Below are 26,022 nucleotides of genomic sequence, written 5' to 3' on the forward strand. Positions count from 1 at the left end.
ATGCGTGCTGGGAATTGAACCCGGGTCCTCTGGTAGAGCAGCCAGTATTCATAACTGAGCCATCTTCTCCAGGCCAAGAACAGATTTTCAAGGCTGAGTTGCACTTGAGAAATATTTGGGTGCACAGTTTCCTGGACGTGGTTTAATTTTAGACGTGGTCTTCCACGTGTAATGAAGAAGACCCTTACTCTAGCTTGGGTCTTGAACGCACAGCACACAGGAGTCCTGGGAATAAAGAGAGGCACGGATTCTTGGGACGCCCTGATTAAAAGAGGAGATGAATCAAAGGGCAGCCCTTATCCACGTCTGTGAACGGCAGCAGTGGAAGTGTGAGCATTTCCTGAGACCCTTCAGGACCCCAACTCCAGTCCCAGATAGAGAAAGCGCTGAGTCATCCCACGCGGGCCGGCCAGGGCGGGGCGGGACTCAGCCTGATACCCCCACACACACCGCACCCCACCCCCCGGCCCGTTCGGAGTCTCGCGATAACGTTGTGGGCTATAAAAGCAGCGGCCCGCGCGCGTGTCCGGGCGTTGTCTTCCTTCCTTCTCGCGGTCCTCATCGTTTCTGAGACTTGTTGCTCCAACCTGGTGAGTGTGCAGGCATCGTGGCCAAGAAACGAGGGTCACGCCTCACGTCCCGCTCGCCACCCTTACTTTCTCCTTCAAGCCGGTCCCGGCTCCGCAGGGGGCGGTCGGGGGTTGAAGCGGCGGGGCGAGGCCTGGTCCCGCGAGTGCTCGAGCGCGCACTTTTCACGTGGCCCTTAGTTCCCGGACCTGTTGGAGCCCCCGAGGATAACGTTGAGTTTCCTCCTCTGCGGGCTATCGGATAGAGGGCGGAGATGATGGTTGCCATGGGCGCGGGTCGTGGTGGACTCTTAACCGCCTAAGCTTAACTGCGCCCGTATTGTTTTCTGAAGTGCTGGGGTGGGTGATGGATGGGGTGAGTGGCAGGAACGCACTAGAGCGAGGGTGGGGCGTGACCTAATGTGGTCCGATTCCTCTGAAGAGGCTTCGCAGCCGCCGAAGTCATTACGCCGGGATTGGTTGGGTTTGGTAAGGTGCCTGGCGGGGTCACCTTACAAAACAAGTTTGGTAAGAAAAGATGATTTATGTTAGGGGACACACCGGATAGTTGCTTTGTTGCAGCGTGTTCTTGAAGCTTTAGTTAAACACGAATAAGTTAAGAAAAATAGTTAAGTTTGCAATGATCGATGCTTCTCACATCTCCTGGTTATTGGTATTATGAACCAAGAAGTTTGGAACTTGGGGCATTCAGACCGAGTGGTGTAAATTTTCCTTTAGATGTTTTTTTTTTTCTTTTTCTAAACTACGTGTATGTCTCTGTGTGTGGTGCCTGCACAGGAGGTTGTGAGCCACCCGAATGGAGGCTGGAAACCGAACCAGGGTTTTCTGCAAAGAGCAGTGCAGGCTCTTAACTATCGCCATCTCTGCAGCTCCTAATGTTGTAAATCTTAACAATTTATCTTGATGTTGACCTGGTTAAATGAGGTAGAAATCCGTTTCTAACCGTGCGTTGACGCTTGTTTTTTTCCTAAGATAGGGTTTCATGTAACCAGGGTTGTCCTCCACTTTGCCTTGGCTTGCCTTGAACTCCTGAGCCTTCACCTTGTGTTTGGCGAGTGTTGGGATTTCACTGGTTATCCCAAACCCTGCCGGTAAAGTGACCCTTGTTACTACACCTTTGCCCCAGGTTCTTCGCCCAGAGTCAGAAACTTGAAAAAAAAATTTTTTTTTCTTTCAAACATTGATGTATATTTGTTGGGCCTGGTGTTAAAGGAAGTCTGGAGGAGTGATTCTTCATCTCTGCAGGTTCAAGGGTAGCGTAAGGTCATCAGGTAGCAAGTGCCTTAACTTACATAGGCTCCAAGTCTTGCCTGAGCTCAGTGTCCTCCTGTCTCATCCAGAGTGCTGGTATTTTATTATGCCCCACTGTCCTTGGTAGAAACCTAAACATAAATTTAAGGCAAGGTCTCACTTGGCCTCAAACAAGTTATGCAGAGAAAATTTCTGCTTAAACAGAACACTTAAAGTTTTGAAACAGTAAACGGCAATGTCCTGGCATTGATTTGCTTGGATTTTTGGGGGTGGGGTGGGGAAGTGGGGACAGGGTTTCTCTGTAGCTGTGGCTGTCCTTTTAGACTAGGCTGCCCTCGAACTCATAGCGATCCGGCTTTGCTTGGATTCTTGTGTCTGTTCCCTTTCCTTCCTGCTTCTACCTAATAAATATGTAAAGTAAAATGCTGCTGCAAAAACTGTATTGGAAAGGGCGGTAGAGCGACTTACTTAGACACACTGTGGAGCTGTTTGCAAGTGAAAACAAAGGCGGATACCGGACATTCCTTGATTGAACTACAGTTAAGTTCCTAGGATGGTGAAAACTGTTGGTTAATTAGAAAAACAAGGCTTGCTTCCAACTTTTTCTTTTGTTACTGCTTTTTCCAGCTGATAGCAAGATGTCTTCAGGAAATGCAAAAATTGGGCATCCTGCTCCCAACTTCAAAGCCACAGCTGTTATGCCAGATGGACAATTCAAAGATATCAGCCTAAGTGACTATAAAGGTAGGATAATTATACTGGGCAAGAGGCCACTTCATGTGTGTGTGTGTGTGTGCGCACTCGAGCGGTTTTTGGGTTTTTGTTTTGATTTTGGAGACGGGGTTTCTTGTCCTTCCGTAGCCTTGGCTGTCCTGGACTCCCATTGTAGAGCAGGCTGACCTCAAACTCACAGATCCACCTGCCGCCTCTTCTCAAGCGCTGGCATTAACATGCCGGCTGCTTTTTATCTTCACATTTACCTGATTACCTTTGTAATAGCACAAAGTTATTGGGGGAAATTCTTGTGTGTTGAAGTAGTGGGATTGAATTCAGGGCCTCCGCACCTGCTAGCAATGCTCTACTGTGAATTCCCATCCTCATCTCTTTGTTTTGGTGTTGCTTGTTTCTTTTTCTTTTTTTTTTTTTTTTTTTTTTTTTTAATTTTTTTACCTTAGGTGGATTGGTGTTTTGCTTGCATGTATCTCTGAGGGTGTCAGATTTTGGAATTGTAGGGAGTTGTGAGCTGCCATGTAGGTGCTGGGAATTTAACCCAGGATCTCTGGAAAAGCAGTGCTCTTAATGGCTGAGCTATTTCTCCTTTTTTTGGGGGGGGGGGCAGGGCCTCTATGTAGTTCTGGCTGTGTGGAGTTCACTATGCCTTTGCCTCCCTAGTGCTAGAATTAAAAGCATGTGCCACCTTACCCTCTTTTGGTTCTTTGTTTCCTTCTTTCTTTTTCCTGTTGTTGAAAGGTGCTTGCTTGCTTGTTTGAGATGGTCTCACTATGTATCTCCCTTGATATGTAGACCAGGGGAGTATTGAACTCCTAGAGATCTGCTTGTGTTTTCTGTCATTAAAGGTGTTTACCATCATCCTTAGCCTTCTCTCTCTTTTTTTTTTTAAAGATTTATTTATTTATTAACATCCTTTTGTTTTGTTTTTTTCCAGACAGGGTTTCTCTGTGTAGCCTTGGCTGTCCTGGACTTGCTTTGTAGACCAGGCTGGCCTCAAACTCACAGCGATCTGCCTGCTTCTGCCTCCTGAGTGCTGGGATTAAAGGTGTGTGCCACCACGCCCGGCTTTATTAACATCTTTAAAAAAAGGAATTTATTTTACTTGTTTTTAGTGCTCTGTCTGCCTGTACACCTGCAGGCCAGAAGAGGGCATCAGATCTTAGTGTAGATGGCTGTGAGCCGCCATGTGGTTGCTGGGGGTTGAGCTCAGGACCTCTGGAAGGGCAGCCGGTGCTCCTGTCTGTGCGTCCTGTGCATGCAGTACCTGAGGAGGCTAGAGGAAGGCATTGCATCTCTTGGGATGGAAGAGAGGAGCCAGTGTGGTTCATTGCTGAGCCAGCTTCCCAGTTGGCTTCATCTCGTCGTAAGAAGCTCCTACATCTAGTCTTAGAAGTCACGTCTGGCTGTAGCCTTGATTCTGCAGTTACCTTATATGTTGCCATAATTTCATACAGATGCCTGGCAGGATTTGTTAATGTTACTTTCCCTTCTTTCTCTTTAAAAATTTACTTCCTAGCTGGGTGTAGTGGTGCACCAGGTGGATCCCTGGATTCTGTTTCAGTCAAAGCTGCATTGTGAGACCTTGCCTTAAAAAAAGGGGGGGGTGGTGGCTGGGTGTGGTGTTGCATACCTTTGATCCCAGCACTTGGAGGTAGAGGCTGGTGGAGCTCTGTGAGTTAGAAGCCAGTATAGCATGGTTTACAAAGTGAGTCCACAATAACCAAGGCTACATGGAGAAACCCTGTCTCGAAAAACAAAAACAAACAAAAGCAGGCCAGGGCAGAGGCAGGTGGATCTCTGAGAACTTGAGGACAGCCAGGGCTACAGCGAAACCCTGTCTCAAAAAACAAAAACAAAAAAAAGCTAAAACATAATTCTATCACTTTATTTTATGCTTTTCCGAGGCAAGGTTTCTCCTGGCTGTCTTGTAACTTGCTTTGTAGATCAGGCTGGCACAAGTGATCTGTATGCCTCCCAAGTGCTGGGATTAAAGGTCTACTTCACCATGCCTGGATTTATTTTTTAATTTTTTAAAAAAATATTTAATTTACTTTTTTGGTGTGAGGGTGTCAGATCTTGGAGTTACAGACAGTTGTGAGCTGCCATGTGGGTGCTGGAAATTGAACCCCGATCCTTTGGAAGAGCAGGTAGTGCTCTTAACCAGCCCCCCATGCCTGGATTTAATTACTATTTTTTAAGATGTATTTATTTGAGTCAGGCTAGGTGGCACATGCCTTTAATCCTAGCTCTCAGGTGGATTGCTGTGAGTTTGAGGACAGCCTGGTCTACAGATTGAGTCCAGGACAGTCAGGGCTACACAGAGAAACCCCGTCTTAAAAACAAAAACAAACATAAAAGGCATTTTATTTATTTATTTATTATGTATACAGTGTTCTGCTTGCATGTGCACCTGCACGACAGAAAGGGCACCAGATCTCATTATAGATGGTTTGCGAGCCACCATGTAGTTGCTGGGAATTGAACTCAGGACCTTTGGAAGAGCAGTCAGTGCTCTTAACTTCTGAGCCATCTCTGCGGTCCAGGTGTATTTATTTTTATGTGTACGGAGCGTGTACATGGGTGCTGGAACTCCTGCAGCTGTGTTTACAGATGGTTGTGAGCTGCCTTGTGCATGCTTAGATCCCAACCAGTCCTTTTGCAAGATCAGGAAGGACCGGTAACTGCTGAGGGATCTTTCTGGTCCCCATTCTTCCTCTTGCCTTGAGATTGCAGAGAAGTTAGGTCTTTGGTCTTTGATAATATATAGAATCCTTAGGTGCAAGCCTTAGGTGTACCTTTCTTAGAGGTATATGAGTTTTCTTGAGATTTCTTTTGAGTAAAAGACGCAGTTTTATTTCCTGACATCACATTTTGTTGTTGGAATGAGAGCAGATATTGTGAGCCCTATGGAGAAGATCTCTTCCTGGCAAACAGTTTAAATAGCACCTCTTGGGAGGTGACCCTGGCACATGGTCTAGGGAGTGGTTGCTCTCTGCCCTGTAGGGCTTGGTCTGCTGAGGCTTCAAAGTGCTTGTTAAGCAAAGCCACAGAGATTGCTTAGATGAGTCAGGACCGCTTGTTTTGACTTTCAGATATAGTTGCTACCTGAAAATAAGTGGATATTTGGAAATTTTCCGGTAGTTTAGCCATTAAGTGTGGTGAGAGGCTTTGTGGCCCATTTGAAGATTGGCTTTGGTGATAATTAAGTTACTAAAATAAAATTGGAGCTAGAAGTCCTGCTGTCTTCTAGTACTTTGGTTGTAACGTTTTTATTGTCATGTCCTGTTGACTTGTTAGGATTCTTGTTATTCATGAGAGTATTTAAACATTACACATCAAGTCAGGAAACACTATATTAGATAAAAGTGCTCGCTGCACAAGCTTGAGGGACTCATTTTAGTCCATGGAACGTACACAAAAAACAGGACTCATTAGTAGGATTCTAATAATCCCACTGGTCCTAATTGACAACTACTCTCCTGTATTTTTGGTTGTGAGCCTAGCTTTTAACGGCTGTATTTGGAGCCGTCTCTGCAGCCCTACTCCTAATACCACATCTTAACAGTAAATTAAGAAACCCTACCCATAACAAAAGAGAAGGGGAGAAAATTACCCATGTGGTCACTTTATTATTCTTTAATCATTGTATAAAGGCTCTGACTTGACTTTGTCTTAATTGGCTTGCTTTTTAAATTTATTTATTTTATGTGAGTGAGTGCTTTGTATGTATCACACATATATGTCTGCTGTTGAAGAGGCCTGAAGAGTGTGTTGGATCTCCTGCGATTGGGATTGTAGGCAGTTGTGAACAATCACGTGGATGCTTGGGAATTATATTTGGTGTCTCTAGAAGAGGAGCCAGCCCTTCACTGCTGTTGACCAAAAACTCCTGGTTCCCTGTGTGTATCCTAGAATACAGCCTTGCGTTTCCATCCCCAACTTTTATAGAGGAATTTTGTTTTGTTTTTGTTTTTTGTATCTCAAGACAGTCTGTGGCCTTGGCTGTCCTGGATTCAATTTGTAGACCAGGCTGGCCTCGAACTTAGAGAGATCTGCCTGCCTCTGCCTCCTGAGTGTTGGGGTTACAGGGTGTGCCACCATTCCCAGCTTGTAGAAGAATTTTTTAAAATATTTATTTATTATTTATTATATATACAGTGCTCTGCAGGCCAGAGGAGGGCACCAGATCACATTATAGATGGTTGTGAGCCACCATGTGGTTGCTGGGAATTGAACTCAGGACCTCTAGAAGAGCAGGCAGTGCTCTTAACCACTGAGCCATCTCTCCAGCCCCTAGTTTCCTTTTCTATTTTCTTTCTTTCTTTCTTTCTTTTTTGGTTTTTTGAGACAGGATCTCTCTGTGTAGTTTTGGCTGTCCTGGACTCACTTTGTACACCAGGCTGAACTCGAACTCACAGCGATCCACCTGCCTCTGCCTCCCAAGTGCTGGGATTAAAGGCGTGTGCCACCATGCCCAGCTAGAAACTTAGTTTTAAAGCTAACATCTTGCTTTTTTTTCTCCCCAGGAAAATACGTTGTATTCTTCTTTTACCCTCTTGATTTTACTTTTGTTTGCCCCACGGAGATCATTGCTTTCAGTGATAGGGCAGAAGAATTTAAGAAGCTCAACTGCCAATTGATTGGAGCTTCTGTGGATTCTCACTTCTGTCACCTGGCATGGTAAAATCTTTGGTTCATTTGGCATGGGAATTTTTTGTTAATATGTAACTCTAGCTGGCTTTCAGCTTGTACCTCCATCCAGCCTTAGCTTCCATGAGAAGTAGGCTTACAGTTGTATGCCACAATACCTGGAGTATGTTGTGGATTTCTTGAGAAAATTTAGAAGTTTGGTAGTAGACTTGTAGTATTGGTTTCTGGGCTCTGACTTTTTCTTACTACCTATTAGTAGAGGCAGGGCAGCTTGGGTTGCTGTGGTCTGATACACACTGGTGACCACTCTTTCTTGGTTTTTTTGAGACAGGGTTTCTCTCTGTAGCCTTGGCTGTCCTGGACTAGCTTTGTAGACCAGGCTGGCCTCGAACTCACAGAGACCTGCCTCTGTCTCCCGAGTGCTGGGATTAAAGGCATGCGCCCATGCCCATCTTCAGCCATTCACTTTAGTATTGGGAAAAGTTTGACGTTTGGGGAGAAAGTGAGATAAAGGGTACGAGAAGGGAGGAGTCAGGTCTTGTTAATAGCCTCGCTTCCGGCGGTTTAGGTGAACGCATTCTAAGAATGCCTTTCGCTGCAGGATTAATACACCCAGGAAGCAAGGAGGATTGGGGCCCATGAACATTCCCTTGGTCTCAGATCCCAAGCGTACCATTGCTCAGGATTATGGCGTCTTAAAAGCTGATGAAGGGATCTCTTTCAGGTATGTACTTTAAGGGTGGGAGGTAGCAGTTTATTATGAGAATTTTTTTTTTTTTTAATTTTATCTGCATTGGTGTTTTTGCTTGCATGTATGCCTGTGAGAGTGTCAGATCCTCTGGAACTGGAGTTACAATTGTGAGCTGCCATGTAGTGCCTGAAATTGAATTCAGGACCCGGAGGAGCAGCAGCTAGTGCTCTTAACTGCTGAGCCATCTCTCCAGCCCCTGAGAACAGTCTTGTTATTGTTAGCTAAAAAGCCAGAACACGTGATCTGAGGAGCACCCTTCCTCATGTCATTTTCTTAGTGTATATGTGTCATACAAATGTTGTTTCTTGGACACCAATGACTATATTATAGAAATAGTGTCTCATTGGCTAGGGATTCGCCAGTAGTGTGGGCTGGCTAATAAGTGAACCCTGGGGATTTGACTGTTTCCACCACCTCAGTGTTGAGAATACATGCTTAATTTTAGATAATATATTTATTGTATATGTTTGAGTGTTTTTATGTATGTATGTTGTATGTGTACCACCTGTGCACATTGGATCCCCTGGCTCTGGAGTTTAAAAAAATGATTGTGAACCACCATATGAGTGCTGACAGTCAAACCCCAGTTTCTGGAAGAGGAGCCAGTGCTCTTAACCTGAGCCATCTCTCCAACCTCTTGATGTTTTTGTTAATTATTTTAATTTAAAGATAAAGTTACTTATTTGGTAATTTATTTTTCAATAGGTTCTGGGGCTCAAATTCAGGTGCTCATACTTGGCAAGAGTAGCACTAAACTGCTTTAGTCATCTCTCCCCAGCCTCTTCGTACTTTATTTTAGGGACAGTCCTTTTAGTTTTTCGAGACAGGGTTTCTCTGTCCTGGTTTGGCTGTCCTAGACTTGCTTTGTAGACCAGGCTGGCCTCGAACTCAAAGCAATCCGCCTGCCTCTGCCTCCCGAGTGCTGGGATTACAGGTGTGCGTCACCACGCCCAGTGTGGGGACAGTCTTACTAGTTATATATAATATAGCCCAGGTTGACCTTGAAGTTGGCTGTATAGTTCATGTTGGCCTAGTACTATTGATCCTCTCAGTCTCTTTCCCTCGTTTTATTATGTATACAATGTTCTGGCCACATGTGTGTCTGCATGCCAGAAGGGTCCAGATCTCATTATAGATGGTTGTGAGCCACCATGTAGTTGCTGGGAAATGAACTCTGGGCCTCTGGAAGAACGGAGAGTGCCCTTAACCTCTGAACCATCTCTCTAACCTCAGCCTCTCTTATTTTTTTTATTTTTTGTTTTTTTTTGAGACAGGGTTTCTCTGTATAATAGCCCTGGCTGTCCTAGACTTGCTTTGTAGACCAGGCTGTCTTTGAACTCACATCTGCCTCTGCCTCCCAAGTGCTGGGATTAAAGGCGTGTGCCACCATGTCTTGCCTTCAAACTGATTTAGTTTGGAAATGATGTCATACAGCTGAGGATGGTTTTGAACTCCTGATCAACTCCCTTCGTTTTCTTTTGTGCGTTATTCTTTCTGGTTTATTTGGTTCTGGGGATCAAACCCAAGTTTTTCTGCATGCTAGGCAAGCATTCTGCAATCTAAGCTATAGCTGTTTCTCCTTGCATTATTTACCGTAGTGGTCTCACTAATAGGCTGATATAACTTGTGGGGGAGGGGCCCGTTTCCTTAGGACTAACAGTGAAATTTGACTTACAATGCCTTTATCTCAGTCCTTCAATCTCTTCCACCCAGGGGCCTCTTTATTATTGATGATAAAGGTACCCTTCGCCAGATCACTATAAATGATCTTCCTGTTGGCCGCTCTGTGGATGAGATCCTGAGACTAGTCCAGGCCTTCCAGTTCACTGACAAACATGGTGAAGGTAAGTCATTGGTGTGGTCGGGAGCAAAGGCTGTTAGATAGCAGGGTAATTGGGCCTACGCAAGTGTGGACTTGAGCGATCTGTGAGGGTGCAGTACTAGATAAACTTGGAGGAGAAAACAAACTTCACATTTTCCACTTCTGTTCAGCTAATTTGCAATTACTGGCAGATTTGAGTAGGGTCACTGCAGATTTGATTAGGATCTCACTATTTATTTATTTATTTATTTATTTATTTATTTATTTTTGGTTTTTCGAGACAGGGTTTCTCTGTGTAGCCTTGGCTGTCCTGGACTCACTTTGTAGACCAGGCTGGCCTCGAACTCACAGCGATCCGCCTGCCTCTGCCTCCCGAGTGCTGGAATTAAAGGCGTGCGCCACCACGCCCAGCTTTATTTTTTTTTAAAGATGTATTTATTGATTATGTACACAGTGTTCTGCCTGCACGCCAGAAAAGGGCATCAGATCTCATTATAGATGGTTGTGAGCCACCGTGTGGTTGCTGGGAATTGAAATCAGGACCTCTGGAAGAGCTCTTAACCTCTGAGCCATCTCTCCAGCCCTAGGATCTCACTATTGAGGATGACAAACTGGTTGTAGTGTGCACACCTTTAATCCTAGCACTCAGGAGCAGAGGCAAACTGAGTTTGATACCAGGCTTGTCTACATAGTTCTAAAAAGGGATTTTTTTTTTTTTAGAAAAACTTATTTTAGAAAGTGTATAAATAAATAGAAGGAATTGGGTGATTTAGCAGTAAATGAACTTGTTCTTCTTGCAGAGGGACCTGGACTTGATCCCTAGAACATAACATGGTAGATCACAACAGTCTGCAAATCCCATTCCTAGGGGTCCAATGCCCTCTTCTGACCTCCAGTGACACAGGGTATGCATGTGGTGTGTATGCATGCATGTAGGCAAAAAACTGATGTATAAAAATAGTTAAGAACATATCTCTGGTTGCTGGGGATGTAAGTGGTAGCTTCTCTAGCACGTCTCTCCTTCATGCTGTTGATGTATTTGGGGCTGGGAATCCTAGCTCTTCTGGGAAGAAGAGGCCTCCTGAGCTCAAGCCCATCCTGTGAGTTACAGGGCTACATGATCCAAAAATAAAAAAAATTAAATAAAAGTGTGTGGGGACTAGCTATAGGATCAAAGATAATATTTTGCCCTGTAAAAGTCCGTTCTTGCTACTTGTAGTGACTCAGTCCTATTATTTCCAGCACATAAGAGGCTGCAAAATCAAGGCCAATTTGGGCTAAAGATTAAGTTGGCAGCCAGGCGTGGTGGCTCATGCCTTTAATCCCAGCACTTGGGAGGCAGAGGCAGGTGGATCGCTGTGAGTTTGAGGCCAGCCTGGTCCACAGAGCGAGTCCGGGACAGCCAGGGCTACACAGAAACCCTGCCAAACCCTACTCCCCACCCCCAAATTTTAAGTTTGCTTCTTTTTTTAAAGGGGTTGGGAAGGCCTTGCTTCCCAACTGGCATCGTACCACACATTTTACACTCTTCATTGCAGAGGCAGGTGGATCTCTGAGTTTGTGGCCTTTTAAAAATTATTTATTTATTTATTTATCTATCTATTTATTTATTTATTTTGAGATGAGGTTTCTCAGTGTAGCCTTGGTTGGCCTGGACTTGCTTTGTACTCATAGAATACTGCCTGCCAAGTGCTGGGATTACAGGTGTGCTCCGCTGCGCCCGCTCCTGTACTGGTTTTCAAAACAGGTTTCTCTGTGTGTGTACCCTAGGTATCCTAGCACTAGCTCTGCCCACTCCTGCTCTATTGGGAATTTGACATGCTTCAGTGGGTATAATACGGGCAATACAAATTGGACTTGTGGCTTTTGTTTTTGTTTATTTTGGCAAGGTTGAGAAATGGACCTGGGAAGTAAATGTAATAAATGCAAGTATTATGTTGGGGGAAAACAAACACATCAACTTTTAGTTTCCTCAGGTACTTCATGCACATGGTGGAGAGACATAGGTAAAACATTCATATGGAAGCCATCATGCCTGACTTGTTTCTCCTTTTTTGAGATAAAATTTTCCTATGTAATTATTGCTAACCTTCGAACATGTAGCCCAGGCTTCAGACTTCTGCAGCTCTCCCTCAGCGTCTCTAGTGCTAGGAAGGCAGGAGTGAACTACATTCCTAGTTAGGTTGCTTTGTTTCTGAGACAGGTTTTCTCTGTTTGTCTCTGGCTGTTCTGGAACTTCCTCTGTAGACTAAGCTGGCATAGAACGTAGATCCACCTGCCTCTGCCTCTTGAATGCTGGGATTGATGGTGTGTGCCACCATCACCAGGCTCCTTCTATTGGTATCATTTTAAGTTTTATTTTGTGTATGTGGGTGCGTGCCACAGTACACCAGTGGAGGACAATTCTAGGTCAGTTTGTTCCTTCCACCAAGGGTCTGGTCACCTTGTCAGGCTTCTCTGGGAGGTTTGCTTCCCAAGTGCTGGGCTTAAAGGTGTGCATCACCACGCCAGGCTAAGCAGTTAGAATCTTAATTACTTGTACTTCTGGGTGATCCAAAGGTGTTTGGCTATCATGAAAGGTCAGTAAACACGATAATTAGAAAGCACCATTTGCATGTGTGGGCATTAGGCTTATCACATACATTTGCTGACTGCTTCTGAGATTGCCCCCTAGTGTCAAGTGAGGATCATTGCTATAAAGTAGAAGGAACAGAAGCTAGTAAAGAATATATATTCTTCTTTTATCTTTTACTTTTTTGGTTTCTTGAGACAGGGTTTCTCTGTGTCACCTTGGCTGTTCTAGACTTGCTTTGTAGACCAGGCTGTCCTTGAACTCACAGCAATCCACCTGCCTCTGCCTCCTGAGTGCTGGGATTAAAGGCGTGCGCTACTGCGCCCGGCAAGAATATATATTCTTTTTACTGGACTTACTATCATCTTGGATATAGACTTTGTTCCCCTTGAATCCAGCTTTCCATAATTCTGTATTGGTCTCTGTTGTATCCCAACTGGTCAAATGGGTGCAAGAGCTCTTTGCAGTCATTATAGTTACTGTTGCACTTATTTAATATATTTATTGTGTGTGTCTATTTTGCCATGGGTGGAGCTCGGGTCATCAGAATTGGTGGCATGCTAATGTGGTCCAGTTCTTTGTGTTTCCTAAATAAGAGTCCTTTTTGCACCCATTAATACTTACTGACAAAGTTGTGGCTGGCTTTGGCTTAGGTTTGCCTATTTAGCTGTTTTGTTTTTCTTTGCTCTTGCTTAAGTTTAGGACCTTGCTTAGCCTTTTGGCTTTCCATGAAAGCCAGGGAATGAGCCAGGTAGTGCTGATGCATGCTTTTAATCTCAGCCCTTGGAGATATAGGAGGTGGGTCTCTGAGTTGGAGGCTGCCCTGGTCGACAGTGAGTTCTAATTTAATGTTTGCATGCATACACTATTTAACTGCTGACTTTTTTTTTTTTTCCGAGACAGAGTTTCTCTATGTGTCCTTGGCTGTCCCGGACTGACTCATTCTGGCCTCCAGCTCACAGTGATCCGCCTGCCTCAGCCTCCCGAGTGCTGGGATTATGGGCACCACCACGCCCAGCTTGTTGCATATTTAAATTTTTTTTGAGACTAGCTATTGCTGCATTGATGCCTCTCTTGGATGTTTTGCCAACACTGCCCCCCCTTTAAAATTTAAAAGTAGTATTTGAAGCATACATAAAATTATGCATATATTAATATTTACCCATCTGTTAGTCTTAGTGTCTTGTCATGTATATTTTAGACAGGTTATTGTTAGATATAGTATAGGTGTAATTTTATTGCTTAGATTTGGGGAGCAAATAAACATTAGTCAAAAGCCTCAGTGGCGGATTGCAAAATTGAGCAACCTGAGAATTAGATTTGTATTTTTGTTTTGCCTTCCTAGGATCAGATTTTGAAGATACATGTATTTTTAGGATTGCATATGTGTGGGTGGGTATGCGGAGGTGCCAGCACCATCTAGAAGAAGGTGTGACGATCCATGCAGTTACACATTGTCTGGTGTGGGTACACACTGAGCTATCTCCAGCTGCTCGAGGTTTCTTTTTTCTTGGTATTTTCAGACAGAGTATCACTTTTATCCAAGCTACCCTGGAATTTGGCCCAGACAGGCTGTAATTCACTGTGTAGACAAGGGTAGCCTTGAACTTAACTTTCGGCCTGCTGCTTTCTGAATGCTGGCAAAAGGCATGTGCTATAAAAAATGGGTAGCTTAAGCTGGCCTTGAACTCATAATCTTCCTTCCTCCATTTCTTGACCGTATCCTGCCAGCATGTGCCCCCACAAGCCCTTTGTTCATGGTGGCAGGTGAGGGAGCAGGTTACTAATTAATGATACTTTTCTCTTGCAGTGTGTCCAGCTGGCTGGAAACCTGGGAGTGATACCATCAAGCCTGACGTCCAAAAGAGCAAAGAATATTTCTCTAAGCAGAAGTGAGCACTGGGCCATTTTCCTGCCAGGCAGTATTGAGAAGCCAGAAGAAAGTCTCTTGTACTCTACTCATGCTTAAGCACAAGATGTGGTTTGATTCAGGATGCACCTTTCCTGCAGGGCTGGGGTGGCTAGCCTTCCATTGTTGGGAATGGCCGGAGGTCTGTTGTGGGTAGAGCATCTGCTATACCAGTCGCAGAAATCAGCCTGTTATTCTTTTTGTAGTATCTATTAAACGTGAGCTCTGAGAACTTGGTGTTTGTTTTTGTTTTTGAAAGAGGAATTTATTTTTTTATGTGTAGGTGAACGTGTGCTGTGTTGTGCGTATGTGTGTCTACTCTTAGGATTTGCTTTCCCAGAGCTGGTTTTATAATAATGGACTAACGTGCCTGGCTTTCTTAAGGGGGTTCGTTGGTTTTTTGAGACAAGGTTTCTCTGTCCTGGAACTCACTCTGTAGACCAGGCTGACTCTTAACTCAGAAGTCTGCCTGCCTCTGGGAGTGAAGGTGTGTGCCACCACTGCTCAGCGTCATGCCTGGCTTTATGAGTTTCTTGTACCAAACTCTTCTTCACAAGAGTGTTTTGCAGCTAAGCTATCTCCCCATAGCCCCTGGTTTTCTATGATGTTATTTATTATGGATATGCATGCTCTATCTGCATGTACTCCTGCATGCCAGAAGAGAGCATCAGATCCCAGTGTAGATGGTTGTGAGCCACCATGTGGCTGGGAATTGAACTTAGGACCTCTGGAAGAGCAGGTAGCTTAACAGCTGAGCCATCTCTCCAGCCCTTTCTTTTGTTTAGGCTGTCCTGGAACTTGACCTGACCTCTAATTTATAGAGATCCTCCTGCCTCTACCTCCCATGTGTTGGGTTTAAAGGCATGCATCACCGTTGCCTAGCCAGTCCCTGCTTTTCTTTCTTTTAAAAAGTGTTTATTTTTTTATGTATATTGGTGTTTGGCTTGCATGTATATCTGTGACAGTGTCAGAGCTGCTGTAACTGGAGTTACAGTGGTGAGTCACCATGTGGAAGTTACGAACTGAACCTAGAGCCCCTGGAAGGGCAGCCAGTGCTCTTAACCCTTGAACCTGCTTTTCTTTTTTAAAAAACTTTGGGGGCTGGAGAGGTGGCTGAGTAGTTAAGAGCGCACTGGTTGCTCTTCCACAGGACCTGGCTTCAATTCCCAGCACCCACATGATAGCTTACAACTGTTTGTAACTACAGTTCAGGGGATCTGACACCCCCAAATGGACATACATGCAAGCAAAACACCAACGCATACAAAATAAAAATAAATAATACTTTTGAAAATTTGGTTTAAGAGCTGTCTCAGGGCTGGAGGTATAGCTCTTGGTAGTAGAGCACTTGCCTGGTGTTCTGCTCTACTTCTAGCTGCTGATGTTAGCTCTTATAACTGAAAGTGACTCAGGAAAGAAAGGACTTTGAAACATTCAACTAGCAACCAATAAATAAATGCCCCACGGGCCAGTCTGATCTAGTTTCTCAGTTGAGGTTTTCTCTCCCAGGTAACAATAGTCTGTTAAGTTGACAGCAATTTTAACTAGTACGCCTAGTGTGCACAAAGCCTTGGCACCCCACTGCCATGTAAATGGGGTATGATGTGGGACGCCTCTTATCCCAGCCCTAGAGAAATGAAAGCAAAGCGGTCAGAGGTTTACCCATCTTAAAAGTGGGGTGAAAGCTGCCTCAGAATCAGCTGAAGGTACATAATATCTAAAATGAAAGTTTTATATTTCACTATGTTTTAGACGGAAGAGCAAACCCAAGCCCTAATACGCTCTTAGCCATGGCCCCGCAATACATGTTTGCTGGGTTGCAAGTGATATTCCCAGTAAGGTTATGTGGGCTGTGTATAATGCTGGGGTGGTTGCATGGAAATAAATTTTGCTTCTTAGGATAAGTGCCTAGTACCTGCTGTGCAAAAGAATAGAATTAGGCCAGTAAGGCTCACTGGGTATCTTAGGTTTTTTGTCTTTTGAATTGGGGCTGGCTTACAGTTTTCATGATGGGAAACACAGCAGAGGGCAGATGCGGTGCTGGAGAGGAAACTCCCACTGGGTGTAGCTCGGCACAGGAGACCTTAGAGCCCGCCCCCACACTGACACTTTGTCTTGCAAGGCACCTAATAGTGCCCTTCCCTGTGGGTCATGTATTAAAGGCATGAGTGGACGTAGGTGTGGTGCATGCACCCTCTGTCCATGAGTACGATTTGGAAGGAAGAAAAAGGAATGGTCAAGCCTGTCAAGAGTTTTTAGGTTTGTTTTGAGACAGGGTTTCTCTGTGTAGCCTTGGCTGTCCTGGACTTTGTAGATCAGGCTGGCCTTGAACTCAGATCGGCCTGCCTCTGCTCCCCAAAGTGCTGTCAAGGGTTTTAAATCCCAGTTTAGGGTTCATGATCGGACTTTTTTGCATGTAGGCCAGAAGAATGCGTTAGACCTCTTGAGGCTGGAAGTGAAGGCAGTGTGAGCCATCTGATGTGGGCTTTTTGAGACAGTCTCACTGAACTTGAATATACTGAAGTTTCTGGGCCAGCAGTGTGCCACACCCCCCCCCTTTTTTCTGATCCTGGCATTTTATATGGTTGTTGCGGATTAGATAGATTAACATGCTTGCATTGTACTGTGTTTTGTCCAGGGTATGATCTATGACAGTTACACATTTTGTTACAAATCAGTTTACTAGTCTTGTGACAACCAAGGTACAGAATAAGTGTCAAATAGTAAAAGATCAAATTGTTTATGAAAATCCTTCTGAAACATGTTGGAGTTCTAGGTAGACTGGCTGGCCTCAAACTCACAGAGATCCACCTATCTGCCTTCTAAGTGCTGGGATTAAAGGCATGTACTATGCCCAGCTTTCAGTATCAGTTTCCAACAAGTACAAAGAGCACATGACAATTTGCTACTATAATTTATACTACACATGGCAAGCACTTTACCAAGTAAACACCTCCGTAGACCCTGGCAGTGAAACTTCAAAAATTAACATTGGGAAACTTCTTTGTCAGAATTAAGAGGGAAAGTTGGTGGCTCTGCATAGGATTATATTCAATTTCTTGCATTCTAGCTATAATTAGAGAGAATATTCCTTTTTGATCCTGTTAAGTCCACAAGAAGTTTCTTCTGGGGCTGGAAAGATGGCTCAGAGGTTAAGAGCACTGACTGCTCTTCCCAGAGGTCCTGAGTTCAATTCCCAGCAAAATTATCTATAATGGGATCTGATGCCCTCTTCTGGTGTACAGATGTATATGTGGGCAGAGCAATGTATACATAATAAATCTTTTTTAAAAAAATTTCAGCTGTGCATGGTGCTGCACTCCTTTAATCCTAGCATTGGCGGCGGTGGGGGGGGGGGGCGGCAGGCAGATCCCTGTGAGTTCAAGGCCAGCCTGGTCTACAAAGTGAGTCCAGGATAACCACAGCTGTTATACAGACAGACCCTATCTCGAAAAACAAAAGTTTCTTCTGGATTCTTGTTAGGGCAAACAAGCAATCCTGTGCCATCATGGCCTTCGAACATTCTAGAATTCAAACTACATCTGTTTGAGCAGAAGTTTAAGATTCCTTAAACCTTTAGTAATAATAACACCACTTACTATAGGTCAAACAGTTCCAAAGTAGTTTACTTAAGTACTAACTTGGCATAGCTCTATGGGGTGGGTACCTGTAGAGTCCTCTAAATCTGAGGTTCTCAAGAGCATGTTGAGTGACCTTTTCATAGGTTTGCCTAAGACTATTGGAGAACTCAAGATCATGATTCATAACTAGCAAAATTAGTTATCCTAAAGTTGCAGTGAAAAATAATTCTATGTTTGGGGATCGAGTCTGCCTTGGCATGTGATTTGTTTTGACCAATGTAAATTGAGTCTTGACTCTCTTTGAAGTACTATTATCAGGAAATAACACTCCAAACAAAATGTAGGTTTTCATTGGGTGGTAGCAAAAAATTCCCAGCACCCAGGAGGCAGAGACAGGTGGATCTCTGAGGCCAGTCTGGTCTACAGAGTTCCAGGATAGACCTACACAGAGAAAACTCATCTAAAAAAAAGTGCTTCTTCAAAACCCAAATCCTACCTCAAATAAAACAAATCCATCCTAAGTGGCATCTTACAGGGGAAACGTATCAAGGGCCTGTGGATACAGGTGGTGAGACACTGGGGCTAAGCCAGCTTCGTGCTCCGCTGGAGTTGTGGGGCTTGGTAAGCACAGGAGGATGCTGTGACGTAGTGCTAGGGTGTTCTGAGGGCTGGGCTAAGCCCAGGAGGGCCAAGCGTTGGGCAGGTGGGGTGGAAAAGTAGGTCTTCTGTTCTTCTGAGTAACGTTCTTCAGGGGTCACAGCATCCCGGTAAGTCCAGTCACGCCAATGGAAATTGAAGCCTTCAAGCAGAGTGATGCGGCCAGCTCTTGTGGGCACACAGTCGGGGGGCTTTCTGGGTGGCAAATCTGGCACTTCGATTCCTGGCAGCAACATTACTCCTCGGATAGCAAACCAGCCCCCAAATCGGGGGTGTATGCACACACCTGCTATGTGCTGGGTAGAGGGAAAGAAGAGCGGGGTTACATAGGGCACTTTGACACGAAGTCCCACTGCCATTACTGCAAGGTTTTTCTCCCCATTTTGTTTTTATGTGTATGAGTGTTTTCCCTTTATGCAAGCAGTACCTACAGAGGCCAGCAGGGGTCGTTAGGCTTGAAGCTGGAATTACATGGTTATGAGTGCTGGGAGACTGAATGTAGATCATACAAAAACAACAAATGCCTCTACCTCTGTGCTTTCTCTCCAGCTCCTGTTTTTGTTAACTTCTTACTAAATGCACACTGATTACATGCAGGAGCCTCCATCTTTCATTAAGAAAAAAATATTGTGTGTATGTGAGTGTGCCCTGGGGGGTCAGAAGACAATTTCATGGAGTTGGTTCTCTTTTTCGGAGATCAAACTCAGGTTGCTATGCTTGTGTGGTACACGGTGCCTTTACCTCACCTCACTGTCTCTTCTTGACCACTTATTCATAGGCTCATTCTAAGGAACGAGGGAGGGCTTACTTGAGCACTGACCTCAGGCAGCTTCCCAGTTTCTTCCCAGTTTCAATACTGGTCTCCTGATCACTACTCTGCTTTTGGATCTTCCTGAGACAGTCCTGTGACTCAAAAGTTTAAGAACAGACCAGGCCAGGCTTGGTGGCACACGCCACCCAGTACTCAGGAGACAGAAGCAGGCTATCTCTGTGACCTCAGGGCCAGCCTAGCATACACAGTTTCAAAATGGCCATACACGTAGAGAGACCTTATCTCAAAATCAAAACAACCGGGAAGTTGGTGAAGACGATTTGCAGCCAACCTGCCAATCTCAGTCCATCCCCAAGGACCCACGTGGTGGACAGAAAGAACTGACTCCTGCAATTGTCCTCTGATCTCCTTAAGTTACAACAAATGCAGTAAATATTTTTATTTTTAGTTTGTTTTTCAAGACAAGGTTTTTCTGTGTAGCCCTGGCTGTCCTAGAACTCACTCTGTAGACCAGGCTGGCCTCGAATTCAAAGATTTGCCTGCCTCTGCCTCCTGATGCCTGATTAAAGGCATGTACCATCACACCTGGCACTAGTAAATGTTTATTTATTTACTTACTCACTTTACATCCTGGTCATGTAAATTTTTATTCCCCTGAGACAGGGTGTCTCTTGGCTATCCTGGACTCTGTAGACCAGGCTGGCCTCGAACTCGGATCCGCCTGCCTCTGCCTCCTGAGTCCTTGGATTAAAGGTGTGCACCACCATACCTGGCCTTGTAAATATTTTAAAAACAGTTTTTAAAAGCTCAGGTTTTCTGAACTGTTATGTTCTTAGGTAAACCAGAAAGCCGTGAATACTTTGTTCTGGTTATATATCAACTTTATCAAAGGAAGGTGAAGGGCTGTGCGACCTCATAGGCATACTTTAGGGGCCTGCACTATTTTTTTCCCTCAGTCCCCATTCATCCCTTCACATTTATTCTCTAACCTGGGTCCCCCATGGGTCAGCATCCACGTCTTGTCGTCGGTAGTAGTAAGCAGCACCTGCCACATGGGCTGCTGTCTGGGCCAGAATCTTAGGACGCCGGTTGGGGTGTACCTCATAGTCAGCAATGACTTCCATGTGCAGTTCTGGAAACTTCTGTAACAGAATAAGCATGATGGGAGTCATGACTTTGTAAGAAGGCCTAAGTTGTGTATTAACATGCTCCTATTCTTGTAAGCCCATGGTTTGTTTTTTTGGATGGTTAGAATGGCCTTGAATTTGCTGTATGCAGCCAAAGATAACCCTGAATTCCTGACCCTCCTGCCTCTATCTCCCTACTGCTGGGACTCATCATAAAAACCCGCTTTGGGGGCTGGAGAGATGGCTCAGTGGTTAAGAGCACTGACTGCTTTTCCAGAGGTCATGAGTTCAATTCCCAGCAACCACATGGTGGCTCACAACCATCTATAATGTGATCTGATGCCCTCTTCTGGCCTGCAGGGGTACATGCAGGCAGAGCTCTGTATACGTAATAAATAAATAAAATCTTTAAACAAAACAAAACAAAAAAACCCTCTTTGAAGGGGAAACACAACTTTAACCTAAGAAGCTACTAGATGATGGAATTTACTTTTCTTTCTTTTCTTTTCTTTCTTTCTTTTTCTTTTTTTTCTTTTGGTTTTTCAAGACAGGGTCTCTCTGTGTAGCCTTGGCTGTCCTGGACTCACTTTGTAGACCAGGCTGGCATCGAACTCACAGCAATCTGCCTGCCTCTAAATGAAGGAATTTAACGTTCCTCTGCTCCCCCAGAAGGGCCTATGCTTAAAGGGAAATACACAAGACCTGGTTCAGAAGTCTCCTTTATCAGGGGTTATAGAGTCTTGTGTGGCACAATTCTAGAGTGGGGAGACCTAGAATTTCTATGTACAGGTGTATGTGTGTATAAATACAGGCTAGGAAATACTGTTATGCCTTCAAAAGGTTCCAAAGACAACATAGAACATATAAGCCAAAGGCAAAGGCCAGTGAACAGTGACTAAACATGGTAGATTTACTCATATTCCAATTGGAGATTAAGACTATCTTGGTGGGCTGGAGCAATGGCTCAGAGGTTAAGAACACTGGCTGCTCTTCCAAAGGTCCTGAGTTCAATTCCCAGCAACGACATGGTGGCTCACAACCATCTATAATGAGATCTGTGCCCTCTTCTGGTGTGCAGGCATACATACAGGAAAAACACTGTTTACATAATAAATCTTTTTAAAAAGGGAGAAGTTACAGAATATCACAGCTGCTAGCCTTAAGTCTAGATCCTGCACTGAGCTTGGTCAGCAAGGATGTAATGTAGGTTTGGGACTGAAGAACAGTTGAGCCTTACCTCTGTAACACTCCTCAGGTGGTAGGACACACACTGATCCACGGGGTCTCTCAGTGTTTGGAGGTGGCAGCTCTTCAGGAAGGGTTTGAGGGCTTTGTCAAACATAGCAGGTGTGCTGAGTACCAGGAAGGCCAGGGTAGGTCCTGGGAAGGGCAAGTGGAAGGCCGCAGGCAGGAGTTCATTGTACCACGCCACCTGGGACACACAGAGAGCAAAGCAGCTTAACCAGGTCCATACTCAAGGCTTTGTATTTAAGGCAGGATATTTGATCTCATTATGAACCCTGAGATTGTGAATTGTAAAAAAAAAAAACCTGTTTATTTTTCTGTTTATTGTGAACAGGTGATTACAATGTGGCTCAGCCCTAGCACACACTTTCTCTACACAGGATTTAATAAATAGGGTTAGGGTTAGGGTTAAATTTAACCCTAGGTCAAGAGGCAGAACAAGTAACCAGCTAACAAGGATTTGACAGAAAAGAAGGACACTGAGAGAAGCATATTTGAGACAGCATGGATGGCGAGTATAAAGGGATTTTAATTCAGAGCATGATTTCTCTGGCAAGAGATCGCATCTAGAGACTGTCTAGGTCTGAGTGATCCAACTGGAAAAAAAACACGCCTTTAATGTAGGAGACAGAGGCAAACAGATCTGAGCTCAAGGCCAGCCTGGTGTAGAGCAAGTTTCAGGTACAGAAGAGCTTAGGTCCAGACATGGTGGTGCATGCCTCTAATCCCAAACAATGAAGGTGAAGTTAGTTTGTAGAAGGAAGCACCTATGTTTGAAAGTGATGCCTATTGAGAGGTGGAAAAAATGACAAATCAGAGAAAGATTAGACAGAATAGGACACACCCAACTTTCATGACAAGAGAGAGGAAAGGGAAGCTAATTAAGCGGCAAAGCAGAGAGAGGAAACAGTTTTACCAGGAGCTTTACAGAGAGGGGTTAGACTGAACAAGGCAGAGAATGAGAAGGATCCAGAAGATTAGAGCAGATTGCTGGAGTTAGCTTGAGGCCAAGCAGAGCAATTCAGGCACTGAGAGAGAAGCCAGACTGTGTACGTCAGCTGGCAGAGGAGTCTGAGCCAGCCCAGAGCTCAGAAAGAGCAAGGAAGGGTGAGCTTGTTAAGCAGTAAGTCACAGACTCTGAAAACATTCTAGGTCTAGGTTAGATTGTACGGAGGTTAGAAGCTTCCAGGACTAGGTCTAGGTTAGCAGACAGAGGCAATAAGCCTCTCAGACAACAACTGAAGCAGGTGAATAAAAGCTCCTTTTTTTTTTTTTTAAAAGACAGGGTTTCTCCGTAGAGCCCTGGCGGTCCTGGACTTGCTTTGTAGACTAGGCTGTCCTTGAACTCACAGAGATCTGCCTGCCTCTGCCACTGAGTGCTGAAAAGTTCCTTTTACAAGAGAGCTTTTTAGCTTTTTTTCTTTTTCTTCTGGCATATGAGCTGAATAGAGAGGCCTTTTTCCTTCTGGGACGTCAGTAGAATAACAAGGTCAGTTGGGTGCTTTCCCTGCCTCTCGGAGCTTGTAGGTTTTCACCCCAGCATTTGACTCCTGAGTCTTTATTGGTAAAATTGAATGAATAGGGTTTTGTTTTTGTTTTTCGAGACAGGGTTTCTCTGTGTAGCCTTGGCTGTCCTGGACTTGCTTTGTAGACCAGGCTGGCCTTGAACTCACTCACAGTGATCCGCCTGCCTCTGCCTCCCGAGGAGATTTTGTTTTTTAATAACAGGTTTTATACATTCATTTTGCACCCACCTCCATTTCCTTCATTCAAAGAATTTTCACTGATGCTATGTAATATATGCACATTAACCTGATATGAGCAATCTGTCTGCAAGTGACAGTGATCTAGAACATACAGTCAAGAGTTTACAAAGCAGCTAGAACAAATAGAAAGTGACAATTATGACTAGTTCTATGACAGGACCAGGTGAGCATCCTCTGACATTAGAAAAAAACTGTGGGCTGGAGAGATGGCTCAGCGGTTTAGAGCACTGTCTGCTCTTCCCAGAGGTCCTGAGTTCAATTCCCAGCAACCACATGGTGGCTCACAACCAACTATCCTGGGATCTGATGCCCTCTTCTGCCTGGCATGCAGGTATACATGCATAAAATAAATAAGTTTTTTTTTTAATGAATAAATCTTTAAAAACAAAACTGAAAGTTGATGTGGGGGATAGAGAATATGCTATTTGTTCTTTTGAGACAGGTTTCACTATGTAGCACTGCTGGTGGAAATGCAGTTAGCCCGCCACGCAGCTCTTGGGAGGCAGAGGCAGGCAGATCTCTGAGTTCAAGACCAGCTTGGTCTGCAGAGGGAGTTCCAGGACAGTCCAAGGCTACACAGAGAAACCAAAACCAAACCAAGCAGCCAAACAAACAAACAAAAACCCCTATGGCTCCAACTTGGTGACAGTGAGGAGTCATTTAACACTTAAAAAAGAATGAAGTGACCTGATAGTTTAGAAAGATCTTGCTTGCAATACAGAGAATGTTTTAGAGCCAAGGAGATTATAGTAATCCTAATGAAAGCAGTGCTTGGGGATATAGGATGGGCTGGCGGACTAAAGAAACGATGAGTTTGGAAGATTCAGGAGATATTCGTAGTGGCTGTTGGATATGGGACTCGGAAGCGGAGTAGCAGGACCTTATGATGCAGGCAGGGCTCCAGCTAACTTGGTCCAGCACAGCAGTTCCCACTACTCAGGCTCGACACGCATAGTCACACACACACACAGTCTTCAGAGTACTACTCCATATGTAGACAAGGCTGCTGTTGAAGCCTCTGCCTCCTGGGTGCTGGGGTCAAAGGCTTTTGCCACCATGCCTAGCCCTCACGTAGGCACTTCCGCTCTTTCCCATACCTGCCATCCATCGCTGCCTCTCCAAACTCTAACTCTAGGAGGTACATAATCCTTCCTCCTGTCAATCCATCTTTTTCACATACCGTTCTCTGTTTGGGGGCTGGTGTTTTGAGAGTAAACCCAGAGCCTTGCAAATGCTAAGCCAGCACTCTTATCAGAGTTGTGGCTCTCCGTTTTGCTCTTTTTCCTCACTACTAGGGATTGAAACGAAGGCTGGTCTAGGTCTTTGTCACTGAGCTACATCCTCCAGCAGTTGAATTCTTTTCCTCCTGCAAGTGCTTTCAAACTAGGTCTAACTTACAGTGTCTTCTCCCAAGTCTTGCTGTGGACAGCTCAGTGGAATGTGTGGGAACTAAGAAGTGCCTTAGGCTAGGCCAAAGGACTCAGGCTGGTTTTAGTTTAGGTTTGAGTCTTAAAAATATCTTGTTCAGGGGGCTGGAGAGATGGCTCAGTGGTTAAGCACACCGCCTGCTCTTCCAGAGGTCCTGAGTTCAATCCCAGCAACCACATGGTGGCTCACAACCATCTATAATGTGATCTAACACCCTCTTCTGCAGATAAAGCACTCATATGCAGTAAATAAAATAAATAAATCTTTAAAAAAAAATCTTGTTCACTCAGCGCTGGGGGAGGAAAGGGTGGAATAGGGCGGGGCCGGGTTGGGTGGAGAGGAACAAAGGTTGCAGAGACTTCGGTACCAGGCGAGCGTGAGGAATTTCTATGCTCAGTCCTGTATTGATGGCAAGCAACACCATGAATTAGCCTTCTGTTGGCTGACGGAACAAACTAGCCAATTGTGTCTTGTTCAACATCAGGAATAAACTTCTCTCTTCATCTGACCTAATACACAGCCACGCCAACCTTCCAAACTTTGACCTCTCTTTATTCCTTTGGAAGCATCTGGTAATCCCGGCCCAACTGAGCGATATTTTTTCTGTAACTGATGGAGAGGACACGATAGGGAGTCGGGGATCGTATCCCATTCATTTGTTTGACATTACAAAAGATGTAAAGGGGCAAACGCGCGACTGTTTCTCTGCCTTTTTAATGAGCCCCGTTTCACACAACGACCTGGAGACCCGGTCGTTAGATGGCTGCGGCAGGAGCTTGGGAAGGGTAAGAAAGGGCTCAACCGGCCTCACATTTTTGGCACCGCGGCCAATCATACAGCTCACCCTAGGACCTCAGGGAAGACAAACCAACCTGGAAGGGGTAAACCTCGAAGCCAAAAGGACACAAGGTGTCCTCAATCTTCTGCTTCAGCGCTGCGACATGCGGCTCCATAGCGCACGCTGAACGCTGAGCTTGCTGGGAAATGGAGTCTCATGGTTACCCTGAGCCTGTACACTTCAAGCCGGACTGGACTACATTTCCCACGAGATAAAGGACCAATAACGGATTCAATTGACTCTGCGGGATGCATCTTGGTACTTGCAGTTCATTCGGTCCTTGAAGCCCAAACAAAAAAGAGTCTGGAAGACTCCATATCCCGACAAGCTCCAC

General features: G+C 44.8%; 2 protein-coding genes across 4 annotated transcripts; one reads left to right on the forward strand and one right to left on the reverse strand.

Annotated features, from left to right (window-relative positions):
- The first annotated feature begins 445 nt into the window (after positions 1-445).
- Positions 446-14,506, forward strand: PRDX1 (peroxiredoxin 1). Of its 3 annotated transcripts, none has more exons than XM_084786671.1 (6): positions 446-590; positions 2,466-2,582; positions 7,097-7,250; positions 7,822-7,944; positions 9,685-9,815; positions 14,176-14,506. In XM_084786671.1, exons 2-6 carry the CDS (start codon positions 2,477-2,479, stop codon positions 14,259-14,261), a joined length of 600 nt encoding a protein of 199 aa, XP_084642797.1. In that variant the 5' UTR covers positions 446-590; positions 2,466-2,476; the 3' UTR covers positions 14,262-14,506. The 3 variants fall into 3 exon arrangements, with proteins under 3 accessions (XP_084642797.1, XP_084642798.1, XP_084642799.1); XM_084786672.1 differs by lacking the exon at positions 446-590 and adding an exon at positions 1,074-1,094; XM_084786673.1 differs by lacking the exon at positions 446-590 and adding an exon at positions 1,660-1,678.
- A 2,430-nt stretch (positions 14,507-16,936) lies between these two features.
- On the reverse strand, positions 16,937-25,875 carry MMACHC (metabolism of cobalamin associated C). Its single transcript, XM_084786655.1, has 4 exons — positions 25,723-25,875; positions 21,649-21,843; positions 20,274-20,426; positions 16,937-18,808 (listed from the first exon to the last, which is right to left on the reverse strand). The coding sequence occupies exons 1-4, from the start codon at positions 25,801-25,803 to the stop codon at positions 18,401-18,403; spliced, it is 837 nt and encodes a 278-aa protein (XP_084642781.1). The 5' UTR covers positions 25,804-25,875; the 3' UTR covers positions 16,937-18,400.
- Positions 25,876-26,022: the final 147 nt, after the last annotated feature.

The sequence above is a fragment of the Acomys minous genome, assembly GCF_964271855.1.
Source record: "Acomys minous genome assembly, chromosome: 6".
In the NCBI taxonomy this organism is placed as follows: domain Eukaryota; kingdom Metazoa; phylum Chordata; class Mammalia; order Rodentia; family Muridae; genus Acomys; species Acomys minous.